The 19,885-nt window shown below is 41.6% G+C and overlaps 3 protein-coding genes across 4 annotated transcripts; 1 reads left to right on the forward strand and 2 right to left on the reverse strand.

Annotated features, from left to right (window-relative positions):
• Positions 1 to 506: 506 nt before the first annotated feature.
• On the reverse strand, positions 507 to 4,995 carry nsa2 (NSA2 ribosome biogenesis homolog (S. cerevisiae)). Its single transcript, XM_030066053.1, has 6 exons — positions 4,838 to 4,995; positions 3,173 to 3,360; positions 2,885 to 3,035; positions 2,032 to 2,211; positions 1,650 to 1,842; positions 507 to 817 (listed from the first exon to the last, which is right to left on the reverse strand). Exons 1-6 carry the CDS (start codon positions 4,838 to 4,840, stop codon positions 750 to 752), a joined length of 783 nt encoding a protein of 260 aa, XP_029921913.1. The 5' UTR covers positions 4,841 to 4,995; the 3' UTR covers positions 507 to 749.
• A 243-nt stretch (positions 4,996 to 5,238) lies between these two features.
• On the forward strand, positions 5,239 to 13,420 carry gfm2 (GTP dependent ribosome recycling factor mitochondrial 2). Its single transcript, XM_030065203.1, has 20 exons — positions 5,239 to 5,576; positions 5,666 to 5,750; positions 6,816 to 6,861; positions 6,959 to 7,056; positions 7,478 to 7,603; positions 7,702 to 7,790; positions 7,905 to 7,993; positions 8,099 to 8,159; positions 8,252 to 8,434; positions 8,544 to 8,624; positions 8,724 to 8,872; positions 9,053 to 9,193; positions 9,992 to 10,091; positions 10,233 to 10,419; positions 10,538 to 10,614; positions 10,719 to 10,857; positions 11,024 to 11,212; positions 11,333 to 11,448; positions 11,539 to 11,721; positions 11,848 to 13,420. Exons 1-20 carry the CDS (start codon positions 5,535 to 5,537, stop codon positions 11,974 to 11,976), a joined length of 2,310 nt encoding a protein of 769 aa, XP_029921063.1. The 5' UTR covers positions 5,239 to 5,534; the 3' UTR covers positions 11,977 to 13,420.
• Positions 13,280 to 19,885, reverse strand: hexb (hexosaminidase B (beta polypeptide)). Of its 2 annotated transcripts, none has more exons than XM_030065204.1 (14): positions 19,558 to 19,885; positions 19,275 to 19,426; positions 18,778 to 18,843; positions 18,355 to 18,401; positions 18,119 to 18,229; positions 17,917 to 18,018; positions 17,632 to 17,764; positions 17,230 to 17,410; positions 16,015 to 16,101; positions 15,798 to 15,870; positions 14,479 to 14,659; positions 14,020 to 14,110; positions 13,779 to 13,883; positions 13,280 to 13,581 (listed from the first exon to the last, which is right to left on the reverse strand). In XM_030065204.1, exons 1-14 carry the CDS (start codon positions 19,809 to 19,811, stop codon positions 13,518 to 13,520), a joined length of 1,647 nt encoding a protein of 548 aa, XP_029921064.1. In that variant the 5' UTR covers positions 19,812 to 19,885; the 3' UTR covers positions 13,280 to 13,517. The 2 variants fall into 2 exon arrangements, with proteins under 2 accessions (XP_029921064.1, XP_029921065.1); XM_030065205.1 differs by lacking the exon at positions 14,479 to 14,659 and adding an exon at positions 15,380 to 15,554.

A 19,885-nucleotide genomic window follows, 5' to 3' on the forward strand; every position in this document is an offset into this window, starting at 1 on the left:
AAACAGTGAAATGCTTATGTGGGATTTTTAAAAATTATATCACTTTTTTCCAATCCACTTAAATTATGAGCCACGTGCTACGCAAGTGTGCATACAAGATAACTTTTCAGACTTGCTAAACATGCCTAATACTTTCTGCCCACTCTCGTGTCCGTGCTCCCACATGTATCTTATGGAAAAATAGCTAATTTTCTCAGTGTCTGTTGGTTTATAAATGAAGAGGCCTGAAACTTGGTAAGCACTAGGATAGTTTAGGGTAAATGTACTGGCATCTTTTCCTCAGGCAAACCGTACACGTGTCAGCCACTCACCACTGACACCATGTTGCACATAACTTCATCCCCTGAAGCTTATTAGTCCATCACAACACCAGTAAGGGGCTTTGCTCATACTTTTCCCCACAGCAAATGAGTTTACATTGTACATTACATTATACAACAACTGCTGCCAAACTATGTCCTTACAGACTGGAGCATTTTTACATGAGAAAAAACTAAAACAAAGCATTTCACAGAAAGTCACATCAGCTTTATTATAACAAATTTTAATTTCTTTTCATTTTCATTCGTGAGTATTCCGGGTACAGAAATATCTTGGGTTGCAAAGTGCACCATGGATGCTTTTCCTGATGTTCCTGTGTGTGCTCACTGCTTGTTGAACCCTTGTGTTCCTCGTCCTCTCTGACAGCACACTCCAAATGTGAATTCTCTGGCGTTAACAGGCACAGTCCATATAAAAAGGTCAAAGTCCTACACAAGAAGAACTGCATTAATGCAGCCGTCATTCTCGGGGTTATTCGTCACCTGGGCATATTTACCTGTGAAGAAGAAGAAAAAATCTGGTTACAATATCAACATTTATTTATTTATTTATTTATTTTTTTAACTCTTTTGTTGTTTATGTTTTTCATCTTTTTGTTTTTACCATAATGTGATGACAGCCAGCTACCACATTTCATTGTACACTGTGCCATGACAATAACACTGACTTTGAACAGTATGGTACTATTTGTTTATTTGCCTATTAGTTGGTACATTATTTAGCTATCTATCTAAATCATTATTTAATCACTGATTGCCTGTTTTCCATTAGTTAGATTGTTGCATTTTTTCCCCGTTGTAAGGAAACACAAAGCAGTAGTGACTTTCATTTCTGCAGAGAGGAGAATGGTCATCCTGTAGATGGAATAATGGCTTGACAGCCACTTCAGTCACAGAAATGGTTCCATCTCAATTGAATCAGATATCTTTTAGTAACTCAGCATTAATAATTATCTGTAAAATGTTCCTGTGTTGCTATTGTGGCTTCCCTGCAGGCGTCCTGTGGTAACTCCTTACTGTTTAGAATGCCTCTGCGGCTCTCCTGTGTACAGGCTTAGATATGAATGCTCACATGTTGTTCATTTCAACACCTAAGGGTGGACTGCATTGATATTTAGGGATTTAATACTTAATAAATAAATAAATAAATAACAGTGCTAGTAAAAATTTAATTCACTATGATGGTTAAATTCTACAAAGTCCATGTCCACATGCACTCAGAAATGAGGGCGATGATCCATACGGATCACTGATCAACTACGATCTGTTATGCCCCTGATGGATGTGTGGATTCATGTGAGATTGTTCAGATCAAAATTCAACACTCACCCCAGATAACTTTTCCTCCTTGTGTAACCAAACCCAGCTCACTGACATTGACCTCTATGACTGTTCCCTTGGTGATGACCCCCAGGGTGGTGTAGAGGGGTGATGAAGGGTTCTTCTTCACGCCTAGGATGGGAAGGCAGAATGTGGCTTTCAACTCTGGATGGGTGACGTGGGCCTTCTTAAAGCGCAAACCCTAGAATGAAAAGAGGAGAAAGAGAAATCACATTACACAGGTGTTTAATCAAATCCAACAATTTCTAATCCAACTTTAACATCAATCCTGTTTCCAGTGCACTGTAGTCTGTGTATGCATACAATATCTTCTCATAACAACATGTTAACATTTAAACTAAAAGATGAACTGAATGTAGTGTGATCTTACCATTGGTCTGATGAAACGCTCATATTTTGGGGGTTTACGGGTGAAGCCATCGCCGACGAAGCAAACTTTGGTGACCATTCTCTTCCATGCCTTCTTCTGCCTCTTTCCAGTTTTGATTACTTTTAGCACCTCTGTCTCTCCCTGGGCACGCACCTTTGGCAGGGGCACCTCCCATTTACCCTACAGGGAGAAAACAATGACAAACCAGAGGGTGTTACAGGTTTGTGTTAGCAAATCCATTAATGTTTGCGTGTATCTACCATTCTGGAAATGACTGAACAATTACAGCTCAAGGTCATGGGGCTGGGCAATATATCAACATTATCCTAGTACTGTGGTATGAGTCGAGACATCTGGGACCTCAGATATAGTAATATCCAAATGCCAGTGTCTTTTCCTGGTTTTGAAAGCTGCATTACAGTAAAGGGATGTGACTATATGGACTTTTTAAACTAGTTGGTCTATTATTTGCTTCCACCTGCTTGGTCATCATATCAGTATTATTTAAGATTCTCATTTATAAAAACTCTCCTGTGAATAATTACATTAAAGCACCAGCTGACATGCCTACAATGTCGCCACAATATTGATAAGGTATTCAGTCATACATATTGTGATATTATAATCTGCTCAGATCACCCAGTCCTAGTGAAGTATAGATTTATTAGTTTGTTAGCCTTTATTGACCCCTGTGGGACAATATGTCCACTGCTGTTTTGGATAAATCAGGAAAATGCTGCTATATACAGTAAATATTCACTATGACATGACACTTGACAAAGCTGAAAACTGAAATAAGAGGCTGAGATCTTTGAATAAGGCTACAAGGAAGCAGATTAAAGTGGATACTTACGGCCTTCTCTTTCCTCTTCTGTTTGATCATGTTGGAGAGGACCTTGGCGCGGGACTGTCCCTCTCTGTCTAGCAGGTAGGCTGGCACTGCTCCTTCTGGGGTCTTATCATCATTCTTCTGCTTGGTCTTCCTCTGTTCATGCATTTTGATGCTGCACAGGTCCAGATATAAATTACAGTTGTCCATTATTTGTTGGAAGTGCAGTTTGATTTTTTTTTCAACTAGCCAGAGAAACCAGTGCTCAGAAAGAGAAATGCATTTTTGGAGCCCAAACTTGAGAGTACTTACGTCTTCTTCATCTGGATCTTCTCGGCGTGCCTCTGTTTGTGATACAGCTTGGCCTTCAACCCGATCATCTTCCTGGCTTTGTGGGACCGCTCGTGGGCCTCACGGCTCTCCTTCTTCCTCTTCTTTTCATGGTGGTCAAGGCGGTAGCCATGCCGCTTGCGGTGCAACTCAATGTGCTCGTTCTGGGGCTATAAATGAGGAGGGACAAAAACATTCTGTGAGATTTTCTTCCCAATAACATTCATTTGCTTAATTAATTAACTGTGAAGCACAATACATACACAGGGAATTATCTTGGTGGCACTGATGCAGAGATCATGGCAAAAACAGCTGTCAACCCATTTTACAGATCATCACAAACAGAACAAGATGGCCCTTTGACTTTTTGCACATTTTGTTATGCTCTTAGGTTATTTCAAAATGCAATTAACAATAATTTTGGTCTGATTTCTATGCAAAGCACACTATTCTGACAATGTAAAAACAAACTTGTAGCCTGGCTGACACCGACTGTGTGAGGCAGCAAGGAGCCTTTGGTACTTTGTCAGGAACGGCTCCACTCAATTGGCAATATTCAATTCAATTCTAGGCTTTGTGGTCAGAAACTATTTTCTGCCAAAGAGCACCAGCAAATTGTCTTGGTCTGTCCCCTGAGGATAGCTACGAAGTTGGGGCAGATAGATGGGAAGTTGCAAGTGTTTTTCAGAACAAAATAGTTCCCAAAGAAACCCTTAGGTGGATTATGTGAGGTATCCATGTTCTAGTTTTGGAGAAGAGCTGGCTTTAAGGGTTGTAATGGAGGTCAGAGAACACATTAATGTGAAATAATCTTACAGCCAATCCAACAATTTGTCCAGGATTCACAACTTTAAGTTATTCACAAGAACCACTCCACCCTAATTAGGACTGGCCACAGATACTATCCTATTAAAACCAATATTTGTAAATGCTTCCCAACTGGAGATGCATAAACAACAGATGCATTTTTTTTGTGATCGTGAGGCAGGAAACTATTAAACACATCTCTGTAGACTGTTTTCATAGTACGTCTTTTTGGTTTTATTTACATAGCCTGATAAATTCTCAAAAACTTTAGACAAAGATTTCATGATAACAAACACTGATATATTACTCATCTTTATCAATCTCAATTTTTCGGCAGATGAATCTTACACGACTAATTTGACTATTTTTAGATTATTATTAGATTATTAAATAATTAAATTACTTTGACATTTACTCCAATTAGTTAGCTGGCCTTTTTGTTATTTGTGGTTCACTGTTATTTATGTTTACACTTAATCTTTACCAATAAAAATGTCTGTACCACATATACTTAATGTACTGGACCTGAGTTTAAACCCTAAACACCAGCAGCTCCGTCCTGACAGCCTCGGTGCGGAGCGTCCTGCTGCTGGCTGTGTCAGGAGAAGTCAATCCGCGAAGTTCTTCAAAACAGACATACAAACGACAAGCTTTACTAGTTTCTCTGTTGGCTGAGGTCAATATTGTTTTCACTCAGCTAGCTAAACCTTCAGAGAGCCACAGCTAGCAGCGCGTCTTTCTGCCACGTGAAGTTCAAACAGCTAGCTAGCACAATATGCTAACGCGCTGTACCGCCTTTCGACGGTTAAATAATACAAATATAAAAGACTGAACCCTTACCATTTTGTGTGTTAATAGTTAAGTGTTGCTGTGAATACGTTCCAGGCGGAAACCAGCGCTCCAGATGCAGATTATTCTGTATTTTTGTACTTCAGGCTTGGGTTGGCGATGTTGTTTCCCCGAAGCCAGTATTTAGAGGAAATACGTCATGCGAGCGTGCTGACTTGTCCGTTAGCGCAATGTAACCGGCTTCTCTAAACGAGAAGTGACACTAACTAAACAACCAAGTAACACGTTATTTCATGTGATATTGACCTGTATTGACCATATATAGGCGTTATATATGTTTTACAAATACTTTTACTTTTGCTGACTCGTAAAAATCAGTTTGCTGTTGTTTACAGGCATGGAACTAAAAGTACGACTTGCATGTTGTCGACGGATGTATTTTGAAGCCGCGATGCGAAGCGGCGTGATTTGCAGTTGACAGTTGTGTAATTTTAGCTTGTGCCGTTGCCCTTTAAGAAAAAAAGCCGTGCACTTTGCGGTCGACTGAATGTTTATGTGTGTGTAGCGGCTCTCTGTTGATGGAGTCCGTTCCTTCAGGTTGTTCAGTGCTGAGGTGAGGTGATGTGAACTGAGGTGACTGAGGTGAGGTGACATTGCTCCGTCCAGGTTGTGTTTGTCTGTCCTGTGAGCATGTCTGGGTGAAGACCGTCAGAGGGACTAGTCTCTGAAGCTGGGGCTGAGACTGAAGATGCGGTTTCGAGCCTGTTGGACTTTTAGCAGGATGATTTGGGTAAGAGAGTGCTGCTCCCATGCCGACAGCAACATGTTATCTTCATCTGATGTGATGTGTCTCTGTAACAACCGCCACTGTCACCACAGGTTGGGAATTTATTCAAAACTGGGAGCCGGCTGTGCAGATGCAGAGTGAACTGCCAGGTGAAAAGGCATTACATTGCCCTTCCAGGTGGGTTCTTTACGTTTCCCCCAGGTTAATTTGGGGGGAACTAGTTTGTTATCAAACACATAGGACATAGACAACACGCATAATCATCCAGAACACCTGAAATTACAGTTATAGAGAGGAAGAGGACACATCCCAAAATAGCTACGGTAATGCAAAGTAAGTAAAGTTTATCTGTAGAGGACATTTAACCACAGACAGAGCTGACCAAAGTGCTTTACAAGAGGACAGCAAAAAAAGAGAAGCTGTAAAAAGGACATTAAATACAAAGTCAACAGTGAAAAATAAATAACTCAACAACAATAAAGAACATGGGACACGTACAAGGTTGTAGAAAAATTAAAAAGTTAGTGGGCCAAGAAAGTCAGTGAATAAAAATGTGTCTTTAGCTCAGATTTAAAGATAGAGATGGAAGGAGCACATCTAATGTCTAACAGCAATGGGTTTTTAGCTCAGTGTACTCATACATACTAATAATATAGACAGCTAACATGCAGATAGATGGCAGAAAGAAAATTATTCTGCATTACTATCACTTCATGATGAGTTAAAGCACATAATAATGATTAAATGGTCAAGAATTAGTGACTTTCCTAACTGGGCTAACTATTACTAATCTTTGCTATACTGTAGTGATCCCTTATGAACTATTAGTGTTAATCAATACTATGAATTGATGTATTAATTACTACAGCCCAGGCACTATGTACCTGATGAGTTACAGGGCTATGCCCCACTAAATAAAGTTGTGACATGATTGTAGGCTGTGTTTACTTTGAGAAGAGACAGACAGAAGAGATCTAAGGGCTTCAAACAGTCCTGCTTGTTGTCCTCATGGAGATTGTAGGACGCAGCCACTTCACTCCTCCTCCTCCTAAATTTGTTAATAAGCTCCTCAGTTTTATCAGCATAAAGAGTACGATGAGCTCCCTCACTGCTTCTGATGAAACTGTCCAGTTCCTCTTTGTTGGCTGAGTCATGATTTAAAATATATCCAACTTTGGGTAGAATTGATTGATTAGGTTTTGCTCAAATTACTACTAATTACCTCACTGCTCACTGTCATAGATGATGTCAAATCGCTGCGCACTGTGGTCAGTCCAGATATTTCTAAGTAAGTAATATTTATTCACCTCTTGACATGCTGTTTAGACTTAATTCTGTCACAGGATCCAAGCTGACTCTTTGCTGTTCATGCTCTGCATCATCAGGATCCGAAACATCGGCATCATGGCCCACATTGATGCAGGAAAAACAACGACCACAGAGAGAATGCTTTACTACTCTGGATATACAAGGGCACTAGGAGGTGGGTAGGACGTTTATTCTTTCTTTTATCTCCTCCATTTCCTCTTTCTGTCTCTCACAGAATCAGAAATACTGCTTTGATCCCCAAGGGGAAATTGGGTCAGTTGCAGTTGTTCAAATTGTCATGAGAAGAATATATTATAAGCATAAGTGAAATTTTAAGAAACAGAAAAAGAAAAATATGTGCATTACAAATCTGTAAAAAAGTATGTGCATTATTTATTAATCCAACAAAAAAATCACAATAAACACAGAAATAGAAACTGAGCATATGTATTAGTATCCCTATATACCCCATATATGCACAGGGATGTTGCACTGTTGAATTGTTGTCAAGTCCTTCAGTTATAAATTATTGCAGAGTGAAATAGTTAAATAAACCCTGTCTCCAACCCTGTCTCTGTTGTTTTTCTCTTTTCCAGATGTTGATGATGGAGATACCGTCACAGATTTTATGGCTCAGGAGAGGGAGCGTGGGATCACCATCCAGTCGGCAGCAGTCACCTTTGACTGGAAAAGTCACAGGATCAACCTCATCGACACCCCGGGTAAAAATGAATCAACGATGAAACGGACAAATGGGATGTAAAAGTGGCAGCCATTCGAAGATCTAAGGATGTGTGTGCTTGTGTGTGTGTCACTTCAGGTCATGTTGACTTCACTGTGGAGGTGGAGCGGGCGCTTCGTGTTCTTGACGGGGCCGTTGCAGTGTTCGATGCTTCTGCTGGTGTGGAGGTTGGCTTCCTGTTTTGAAAATGCTTCTTTATTGTTGTAAAAATGTTACTTTTTCCATATAATTGTGTGCACTCTGAATGTGTGTGTTCTTGTTGCTGTGTGTCATACCATCAGGCTCAGACGCTGACAGTATGGAGACAAGCAGACAAGCACCATGTCCCACGTGTTTGCTTCCTGAATAAGATGGATAAGCCTGCAGCAAAGTAAGTGACCCAACACTGCAACTATGTATACTTCTTTTTATTTTCCAGAAATGAGGTGAATGTTGAGATTTGATATTGGTCATTGTTCTTGATTATTTTCCTTAGTTTAGGTTTGTCCATTGAGAGCATAAGGGCGAAGTTGAAAGCCAACCCGGTACTCCTCCAGGTTGGTACTCAGAGATTCTACTGACAACTCATTGAAAAGTTTCAATAAAGAATTAGGTAACAAAACTTTAACTGTATTTATGTGTTTCATAGGTTCCCGTTGGCAGTGGTAAGAACTTTACAGGTTTGGTTGACTTGTTAACCAAACAGAAAATGACATGGAAGCTGAACTCCACAGATGATGGACGTGTGTTTGAAACCAAAGCTCTCAGTCAAGCAGATAACCCAGAACTCCTGCAGGAGGTCAGGGAGGCCAGGACAGCCCTAATTGAGCAGGTACAAGGATACACATTTTCACTAATGGTAAAATATAACATTTAAAAAAGTAAAATTCTGCAGGTGTTTTTATTTGTTTTCCACTTTGTGTTTCTGTTCACATTGACAGATTGCTGATCTGGATGATGAGTTTGCTGAATTGTTGCTAACTGATTTTGGTGACAATTTTGACGCAGTTCCCTCCAGCAAAGTAAGCATTGTGTTGTTTCTATGAATACAGCTGAAAAAAGTGCTTATGTGTTAATGGATAGAAATATGTGACTGATTTGTGTTTTCCCTGTGTCCTCAGCTTCAAGAAGCCGTGCGGCGGGTGACTCTGGCCCGTAAAGGGGTCCCCGTACTCTGTGGGAGCTCTTTGAAAAACAAAGGTGTTCAGCCTCTTATAGATGCCATCACTGACTACCTACCCGCCCCAAATGAGAGACACCATGACCTGGTGTGAGTGAATTCTTAACACTATGACACAGACCGAAACTGTACAGCATCAGCTTTAGCTCATCCACCTGTAAGAGTCTGGCCACAGGATTGAATGAACTTGTCTGGATTGACTTGTGGTTGCTCAGGTTCCTATGTTCGCCACAACCCGCTAACATTTCTTCATTAATCACCTTCACACAGGCGGTGGTACAAGGATGACCTGTGTGCCCTGGCCTTCAAGGTTCTCCATGATAAGCAGCGCGGACCTCTGGTCTTCCTTCGGATCTACTCTGGTACTATGAAACCTCAGACAGCTGTGTACAACATCAACAGGGACAACACGTAGGTTCTTCTCATGACAACCACGCGACGTTCAATGAACTCTGACCGCCACAAAGGCTGCATTTTACATCACACCAATTGCTTCTTGCCCAAATCTCCACGTAGAGCTAACTTAGTCGCTTTGTATGGGTGCAGCTTCCCAACACTGTCCTACAGCACCAATGCATACTCAGAAATACAGGACTGTGTTGTTGTGTGCTGATACATGATGTGATGTTGTCGGGGAACATTTCCAGAGCATTTTCCAACTACCTAAAATTGAAGTCTGACCCTCAGAATGAGAGAGCGAGCACGTCAGCAACCAAAAATCCACAATAAAACAGGAAGAAATAGCTATTTCTGCTGTGACAGAAGCCTCAGTAGTCTCTAATGCAGTGCAGTCACAACATTTGTTGTATTTTGAATCTGGAGTGCAACCCTTACTTCTTCTGGTCTGTAAAAATTTTCTTGTTATTGCTAACGCTCTCTCCACCTGTATGTCAACCCTACAGCTGAAATCCACAGGCACGTTCAGATCTGCTCTCTAAATTGTCAAAAGTCATTCTTTGAAATGTAGAAAATTACTAATTGAAGCAGAATCAGACAAGACTGGTTGAGAGAAAGTTGGCCCAAAAACTTCCAAATTCCAAAACTTCACACAATAAATTATGAAATGCACACAGCATGACTGATCGATGCTGAATTTGTAACAGTGTAAGAACACAGGACATAAAGTTTCCAGGATTTGTCCATGGCTTTGTGTAGTATCCCTAGTAATATAATATTTTAAAGCTGTCATTCTGTATATCATGTCTGTAGTGAGAGAATGAGCAGGTTGCTGCTGCCTTTTGCTGATCAGCATGTGGAAATCCCCTCTCTGACCGCAGGAAACATTGCTCTGACAGTGGGACTCAAGCAGGTAGATCACCTTACACCTTACGGCTTGAAAGCTGAATTCATTCACTGCTACACTAAGTTCAGCTAACCCATACATTGTTATTTCTTTTTCCTCAAAAAGGTAATATTTATGTTTGTACGCATATTTTCTTCGTTCACTTAGACAGTCACAGGGGACACAATTGTTTCATCCAAGTCTTCAGCAGCAGCTGCGGCCCGGCGAGCTCAAAGCGACAGAGGGAAAGGGAAGACGCGAGGGGAGCAGGCTAATCTGGTCCTGTCTGGGGTAGAAGTGCCTGATCCAGTCTTTTTCTGCTCCATTGAACCACCCACTCTCGCCAAACAAGCTGGTCAGTGACAACAAAACTGTTGTGCAACTGTGTAGAAACATATACATTAGTCATTCTGAGTACATTGTCTTAACTAGTTATTCATAGTGTGTGTTTTTTTTAATTGTTTATTTTTCAGATCTCGAGAATGCACTGAACTGCCTTCAGAGAGAGGACCCCAGCCTCAAAGTCAGGGTTGACCCTGATTCTGGACAGGTATTAGCATCCCAGGATTAGCCAGTGTTTTTTCTTTATCAGTTGACTCATCTTCCAGAATAAAACAAGTTAACTGTGAATGTCCATCCCCTCTTCTCTTGTAGACCATTTTATGTGGCATGGGGGAGCTGCACATTGAGATCATCCATGATCGAATCAGAAGAGAGTTTGGAATCGAGACTCACCTTGGACCGCTACAGGTGGCTTACCGGGAGACTGTTCTCCAACATGCATCAGCTACGGGTATGGTCCATAATTAAAGACGATCTCAGTTGGTGCACACACAGAGTGATGCGAGTATTACACAAAAAACGTCCCTCATTGTCAGCCGTTGTCTTGCAAAAGCAATGTCAGACCCTGTGAGGATTACAAAAGGAGAACTCCTGTTTCTTAATTTCCTTTGGTTCAGACACTCTGGACCGTACAATTGGGGAGAGAAGACACATTGTGACAGTGGAGCTGGCCGTCAGCCCTGTTGAAGACAGCTCCTCTATGGGCAGCTCTTGTGACTTTGCCTTTGAAGAGGAAGTGGAAGAGCAGCTCTCGCCCGAAGTGAAAGATGCTGTGGAGAACGGGCTTCAGAGCTCGTATCTTCAGGGTAACACTGACTGAACTCATTCCTTATTTTATCTTAAAAAGGTCATGTAAAAAAGCAATCCCTTGTTTGGATTTCCCCATTGATGCACAAACATCTGTCAATGTCTGCTCCCTCTCTCAGGTCCGTTGCTAGGTTACCCTGTGCAGGGTGTATCCACACTTATCCAAAATGTCAGCATGGAACCAGGAACGTCTCCAGCCATGGTGTCTGCCTGTGTGTCTCGCTGCATGCTTAAGGTAAGCGAATACACCTTGCTATTGCCAAAGCCATAAATTAAAAGTTTGTAAGCATATCAGCCCCAGTTCAATGTATTTCTCTGGTAAAAGGCCATGAGGCAAGCAGGTGGGCAGGTCCTGGAGCCTGTGATGTCCCTGGAGGTGACAGTGGGAGAGGCACACCTAAGCTCCGTGCTCGGGGACTTATCTCAAAGACGAGGAGCCGTCAAAGACATCCAGAGTCGTCATGACAACAAGGTGTTGCTCGCCACTGTGCCCCTAGCTGAGATGATGGTGAGTTAAGGATGATTTTAGCATCCTCTAATAAAAATTATTACACTTTATTTTTTGCTGCTTTCTTTGTTTAATCTGCCCCTCAAAAAGCTGTTTACTAACTAAATCCATTCCCATCCATCAAAGGGCTACTCCACCATCCTACGAACACTGACCTCTGGCAACGCCACCTTCTCTTTGGAGCTGGACACCTATGAAGCCATGAACAGCCAGGACCAGAGTGCCCTCCTCAAAAGAGTGGCCGGTCTGGTCTGACCCCATGTTCTCACCTCAGTAACTGTTTAGCGATGGGACCAAAGGTCTTCTGGGACAAAAACGTGGCTAACAGCCAAATGAACTGAGTTTTTTGCTTCAGAAATTTTTATTTATTTAACTACACCACTCACCAGTACACTTAGAGGTATACCATTTACAGCGAATATGTACTGATAGTGGTCAGTGGCTTATTTACTTGAGCATCCCCAGTCTATAGCAGGATAAAGATAACCTGACTAATGTCAGTCTACCATGTTGTAAACTGAGTGCAGTGTAACTTTGCTCTTAATGTTCCCAAACACTTCATTTTTTGAGCGTCTGCCACCAGTGTGACACCTGTAATGCTGATATTTTAAAAACAAGGCTGGGTCAAAACGTAATATAAGGCTGGGTCACAACTACATTTAAAAAGCAGCTGTTTTGACCGTAGTTCTGTGAACAGCGGTTGTCATGGACAGCAGATTTAAAATCCTGATTATTTATACAGTTAAATACTTAGGCCTAAACTTTTAATGATGCATTTTTATGGCAGAAGGCCTAGAATTAAAATAATATCATTAATAGTGTAACACAGTGCAGCCCTGTCTCCGTCCAGCAGCTCTCCTCTGCAGCCAAAATTGTAACCTGAATTAGGAATTAGGAACAGGACCTATGGTTCGCTTATTAGTCATTATGTTTCATCTATCATCTTCATTCTCTCCAGCTCTTGTAAAAAGGCTATGATTGTATTGCCACATTTAAAAAAGTTGAAAATAGCCATTTGATTTGTATCACTTTGAAATTGGGAGATTAACAGATTAACAAAATTACCAAATTACCAGTGGGAGAACAAGTTAAAAAATAGGGAGACTACCGTGAAAATCAGGAGTGTTTGTAGGCATGACAAATATGTTTTTCAGCAAATCTCATAGTTACATTAATATTGCGCATATGAAGCAGCCATTTCAAGTTGGACTTGAAATGCAGGTGTGCCGGAAAGCATAGCCGTGCAGGAGCTTGGCTGTTCACCATAATGTGTCTCTCTCTCTCCGCCTGTTTGTTTGTTCAATGTTAAATGAGCTGCAATGTGCCAATTCATTTTGAAAGAGCAGCAGCCAATAGGGAAAGTCCAAGACATGGCCAGCACACACAGCCAACATCTTTGGTTGGCAGACGAATCGTGCAACTTTGTTCACTCACTCACTGACACAGTGTTCTCTGACGCTGGCCCGATCCTCAGCCCAGCCAAAAATATTTATTCACTCTGAATCATGCAAACATTCATATAAAAAACAGACTTGATTGACTCAGAAAAAAATGTGTGACATTAGGTTTGATCAAGAATTCTGCAGAACTGATGTTTGTATGTGTGTGTGTGGTTTTTTTTTTATATAATATCTCAGTGCATCAGTATCTCTACAAGGTTCGTTTCACATTCGATTTCTTAGTTAAAAATGCAAGCACGGGGATGGTGCTGTGCATCCCCCTCCCTCTCCCCCTGCTGCTACTGATGGTGGTGGTGATGATGATGATTGGTCCAATGTCCAGCCTTCAAGTTGTGTTCAGACACCTTTGTACTCGTGGGGACAGAAACTTGTAAACAAAGGCTCAGCTGGGATCCCGCGCCTTAGATAAGAAAAGATAATGATCAGTTAGATATGGCTATAAAAGTGATGTTTCTTCATTCCGATTTAACAGATATTGATGTCATGCAAGTTAATTATCAAGCTCGAGGATACAAAACCTATTTGGATTTTATGTATGCAAGGCGTCAATTTCCCCCTGGGCAACAACAGATGCAGATGCATGGCTTGGACACTTACTCAACCAGGCGACAGCGGTGCATGGACAGCCTGCTGTAGGCGTCGCTGATGTCAGTCACTTCCTTGGCGCTCCACAGTCGCTCTGCCACAGCACTGGCACGAGGCCTGAGAGCAAGGGAGTGGGAGGGGAGGAGAAAAGTAAGCAACTGGATATGGGAATAGTGCAGAAATCTAATCGTGTAAGTTTAACTATTTTCTTTCTAAACTTAAGTTTAGAAAGGAATCGCATGATGAACTGTACCAGAGTCTGGGGGTCAAGTTGGTGGCATCCACATACTCTCCCCACAGACAGGCTTCACCTCCAATCACAAGTTTCTTCTGTGCTTCAGTCCCTGTGTCAAATGTTAGATTAGATCAGACGGCACAAAGAGCTTAGAGCCTCCATGGACTAGGTAGATTAAGAATTGTTTGGTGACCTTGTCCCCTCTGATTCAAGTAAGATTTTCCTTTTTCCTCATTCAACAGGCTTACACGTGTTTACACAGGAGTGACTTACAGTGAAAAACCTTTGACCTTTCAGGATTCATGAATAATAATAAAAAATAAATACAAATGATCAATCTAGGTTGGACTGACAACAATGTAATAAAGTATGATCATATGTACCAATATGACCAATACAGTGAGTTTGAAATTTACTAAGGCTGGAACAAGCTCAAAACTAAAAAAAAAAAAAGAAAAACACCACAAAACCACCAACCCTTAAAGTCCTGCGGGTCGGCCCTGTAAACGCCCTGCCAGTCCTGGCCGTAGGAGATACGGTTCAGGTACCAGGGAGTGGAGAGCAGGGTGTGGTACCCTGCAGACGTAATGTTTGCCATCTCATCCTTGTATTGCTGCTGGTTTCCTTTCCACACATGGATAAGTGTGTCTGGTTTCAGCTACACAGCACACATATACAGAAACATTTAATCCCAGGAACAGCAGGATGGAGTAGAAATTGGTGATGAGGAACCAAAACAAAAAATGTCAAGAGGAGAGCCCTTCTTTGAGCAGGTGTAGACTGTAGACACTAATGAGTTGTAGTTTTGTTTTTTTGTTTTATGTTTTTTTTATGTGTAGCTTATGAGCAGAGGAATAGAACAGAGGAATCTCAGCCTGCATGGTATTTTTTTTTTTTTTTTTTAATTTAAGCTCATTTTTTGGGCATTTGTGCTTTATTAGACAGTCACAGTAGAGAGAGACAGGAAAGACAGGGCAGAGAGAGGGGATGACATGCAGCAAAGGGTCAGGGCCTGGATTACATGGGATGCACTCTGCTCCACCCACATTAATAGCAAAGCAAAATAAATAAATAAAAAGCGACTACCTAAATGCAAACCAAGAAAGAATCGATATTTGCACAACAAATACTGCCAACCAGTCTACACCACCCAAGTTGCTCTCTCTTCGTGCTGACACCGACTCTCCTGCCAACACCTTGTCACTGCTGCTTTGACGAGTAAGCCTGTTGAATGACATTTTTTGAATTTGTACATTTTTTTTTGGTTTTGGTTTTGTTTTTTGGCCTCAAGCTGCAGAAAACAATCCAGGCAAGATTTGCATGTCTTCACCGTTCAAGCCGATTCAAACATCAGACACACTTCATATTGGAGACTGACCCTTGAAGCTCAGTGGCTCCACCTTGTAGTACTTCTGCCAGTCCTGGCCGTAGCTAATGTAATCTAGGTACCACGGAGAGGAGAGGATGGTGGTGTAGCCTGCTTCCGTCACGTTCTGCATCTCTTCCTCCACTCTGTTGCCCATCCACACATGCACTACTGTGTCTGGCTTCAGCTGCAATAGTCAGAGGTCAAACTACTGCACTCAGCATAAGACGCTAAATGGGCTGTTGCTTATGGTTAGCACGGGAAGAGCCATGCTGACCACAAACAACTGGTTAGCAAACAACTGAAATCAAAACATACATTTTTAGCCAAGGTGTGATGCTGAAAAATGAGCTAGAGCTTGCGGGAGACTGCAAACAAACAAACAACAAACAAACAAATTAATAAAGCTCCATGCACAACCTTTACTTACCTTAACACCGTTGTCAAAGACCTCCTGCCAGATCATGTAGCCCTTCTGGGTTGTGGTGACAATATCCAGGAGTCTATCAGATCAAACAAGGAAAACTTCAATGAATTTATTTTATTTTGTCTGTAAAAGGGACTGAGATGTGGAGAAAGTGTCATATCCCCACTAAACAGTCATCTGTTGAACTAGCAGCATATTTCTGTCTGAGTGAAGAACCAACTTTTGGATGTAGAATGACTCCAGCTTGCTGTAGTCTTGTCCGAATCCTTGCTGTTCCATGAAGTTTTGGATGTCCGGGTTGGACCTCCTGCAGGGGGGAGCAAAAACAACAATTCATACAGTGTGTTACCTCATAATATCATCAGCAACATATAGGGGAGAGTGGGGTAATTTGTGCCAAGGGGTAAGTAGTGCCACCCCTGTTATCTAGAAAACCATAGAAGAAGTTAGTCATGTGACCACATATTTTTGAAGAGGCATCCATTTCACTCATCCTGCAAAGAAGGGAGACACATGGCTTGAGAGGAAAGCACATTTAAGTTCAAAAAATTTTTTTTTGCCCTCCAAAGTAAAATTTCTATAATCAAGGTTTTTTGATTGCTGTGTTTGAACAATTATAGAAAACTTTGAAAACAGTTCACACAGGTTTTAGTACTTTAGTAAGCTACACCATGAGTCTATACAGTTAGCATGATGTTAGCTCAAAACAGCTGGGGGATGCATTTTTTTCAAAATGGTGGGCTTGGGGTAATTTGTGCCAAAGGGCCTGGGGTAAGTTGTGCCAGTGGCACAACTTGTGATTATATACTATATATTACTTTATTGTATTTTATTGTTATTGTACGTTGTCTTCTTACCTTTGATCACTAAAACTATTCAGAATCAGGTGAAGATGATTTGCAGGTGCTCATTTTGGAATTTTTATTTTGATCTGGGTATGTGTTCATGTGGCACTAGGCCTCGTTATAGAAAAGTGGCCTGTGATCTTGTTAAAATAATAAATAAATGTTTAATAAATAATTTTGTATTGAATTTGTTTTGCTTTTATATAACATTATCATTTGTGAGATTAAAATGATCTGTTTTACTTCAATTATCAATGGCACAATTTACCCCAGTGTATTCTCTCTAATGGCACAATTTACCCCGCACCGGGGGCAAGTTGTGCCACAAAACCACTTTTTTTTCGAAAGCTATATTTCTCAAACAGTTATAAAAGATCCAAAGTGATTGTTCCCAGGGATGCACAACATCTTAAACTATATGTGCATATTTTAGTTGGAGGCATTACTGTAATCCCCTCACTTTAAAGGCACTTTAAGTAAAAATTGGCACTATTTACCCCACTCTCCCCTACTGTCCACCAAATATTGGCTCCTGCAGCAGTCACACACACACACAGTATTTGACTTTGATATTTTCTGACTTGACTCACCAGCAGCTGAAGTCGACCTCGTCACCCCCGAGGTGAACGTAGGCGTCGGGGAACACACTGCTGATCTCGCTGAAGAGCTGGCGCATGAAACTATAAGTGGTATTCAGGATGGGGTTTACTGGGCCAAATGTGCCGGAGGGAGTTGTACCAGAGTAGCAGGGCGTGAGCAGGTCTTTCTGGCCTGCGTGGGCAAAAGACGTGTTTGACGTGTTTGTCATGCTTCAGTGTTTCACTCATTAGCAAAGGCAACATGTATGCACAGACAACAGTGGCCTGCTTATGTGTGTTTTTCTGGGGGGAAAAGTCTGATTTACGTTACCTTCATTAAAAATGCAACACAAAACAGACTGACAGAGAGACAAGGCTTGCAAAATTTCTCACCAGAACACCCACAAACCTCACCTTTGCCCCAAGACTGTGTGTGCCCTGGAGTGTCAAACTCCGGTATGACGCGGATGCCTCTCAGACGGGCAAACTCGATGATCATCTTCACGTCAGCGGGTGTATACACATGCGTGTATGGGTGGTAAGCGCCCTATGGACACAGGTCAGAGACAAAGCTCCTTAGCTTTGGTGGACTGAGAGATGTATCAAGTCTTTGTCTGGGAAAAAACTCACTTTCTCCACTGTCTATTCAGCTGACTATTAAATAAAACTAATAAATAACTGATAAAAAAAAATGCTTACCTGCTGGCTCAGCTGTGGGAAAGTTCGGCTCAGGTAGGGGAATGAGGGATCATCCACAATGTGCCAGTGGAATACGTTGAATTTGTTCATTGCCATCGCTTCCTGTTTCAATAAATAAACAGTAAAACATGAGAAAATCCTCTACTTTAACGGCACGATGAGATGAATGAGAAGACGCGGTTAGAAGGGCTAATTTACATACCAGATTAGCCAAGATGACTTTAATAGGCAAGAAGTGACGGGAGGTGTCCAATAAGATGCCTCTGTGTGCAAATCGGGGGAAGTCACTGATGGTGGTTGAGTTGATGTTTTTCTGAAAATGGATCAGCCACAGTCAAATCCAGACTAACAGAAAGTTGAAATATGTCTTTTCAATGAGTTGAAAAAGACCTCTGTCAGTGACGATCAAGGATTTTTATAGATCTGAATTTTGCTTACAGCTCCATATGCATCTTCATACACCAACTGGCTGAAAGTTTCAAGACCTAAAAAACAAAAAAACAAAGGAAATCAGCCACATAGCAATTCAAAATAAATATCAGTCTCTATCTAAAAGGATTGTTGGATGATTTTATGACACCATAAAAATGTGACCTACTGTAAAACATCACTACAAATATGCTATGTGTGCAAAGTCCCAGTGAAATACACACTCAGTGCTGTGTAGTCTAAATTTAAAAAAAAAAAAAAAAAAAAAAAGCTACACAAGGTACAAGTCCAGGTTAGTGTCCATGTCTTATGCATCAGTCCAACAGCTCTTGGAGGCAAATATAAACTGTAAACAGACAATTATATTACACATGCAAGGTCTTATCTGTGGTTTAGTGTAGGTGATAATAGGAAGTTTGTTTAGTGCCTCACCTCGCAGAGCCCCCCACACCTTTGATGCCTTCAGGACAGCGTTCGGCTGGTCCACTGTCAGCTCATCTGTGGACATCAAACAGTTTTCCTCTCTTATGAGCAGGGACCTTTTTTAAATTATTATTATTATTACAACAATTTCTACCAACAGTCTTGCCACGGCTTAGCAAGGGGTTACTGGAGTGTAACACAATATTAATTACTTCTGGTCAAGATTAACTTTATTAATCCTTAATCCTTGATCTGAGCACACTTGTTCCCTGGCTGTAGCACATCAGAGGTATAAGCCTGGGTAGATGGCTCATGTTAGAATGCTGATTTTTTTTTTTTTTTTTTTTTGGTAGGCCTACTGTGCACAGAAATCTAACACGCCACAGGATGGAGCGTTAGATTCAATCTGCAGATTATTGCCCACGATAACAAATTTAGCTTGCGACTTATTCAACTTCCTTAATGGATAAACAGATAAGGAGAGCAATGAGGAAGAGCAAACTCACATGACTCGTCGGATGTCAGACTGGGGTAGCTGTCACACTCAGAGTCAGCTGATGTGATCCACACCTGTAACTCGGAGATCTCAGACGGGCCCGCTGCCCTGCTCTTCACGTACCCCGGTTTTCTTACGCTGCCAAACATGTATTCATAATACCTGTCGAGTAAAAGAAAAAAAAGGGCAAACCTTGATCATAGATGCACTTCCAAGTTTTGGAATGAAGTTCCGTCTTAACGCGAGGAGAGCAAATGAAATCAGAAAACGCCAAACAAAGCAGTGGCTCTGACCTGCGGTACGCGTTCTGCAGGAGGCTGCAGCTGGGTCCTGCCGACGACTCCTTGGCGTCCACTATTTTGAAGCTAGCGCTGGGCAACTTGAATGAAACCTCTGACACACGCACTTTCTGCGGGAGAGGCCACAGGGATCCGTATTTGGAAGGCTCGTAAACAAGCTCGTCCTCCTCGTCTATGTCATTGGACTGATATCCCTGGCACACGGCAACAGCCAGTAACAAAAGTGCTAATCTCAGAGTGGCTGACATTTCGTCTGTTCACAGCAAAAGGCGAAAATGATCAGATCTGCTCGTGCAGCTACGGATGGTGTTAGAAGTTAAGA

Source organism: Myripristis murdjan, chromosome 12, assembly GCF_902150065.1.
Source record: "Myripristis murdjan chromosome 12, fMyrMur1.1, whole genome shotgun sequence".
NCBI lineage: Eukaryota > Metazoa > Chordata > Actinopteri > Holocentriformes > Holocentridae > Myripristis > Myripristis murdjan.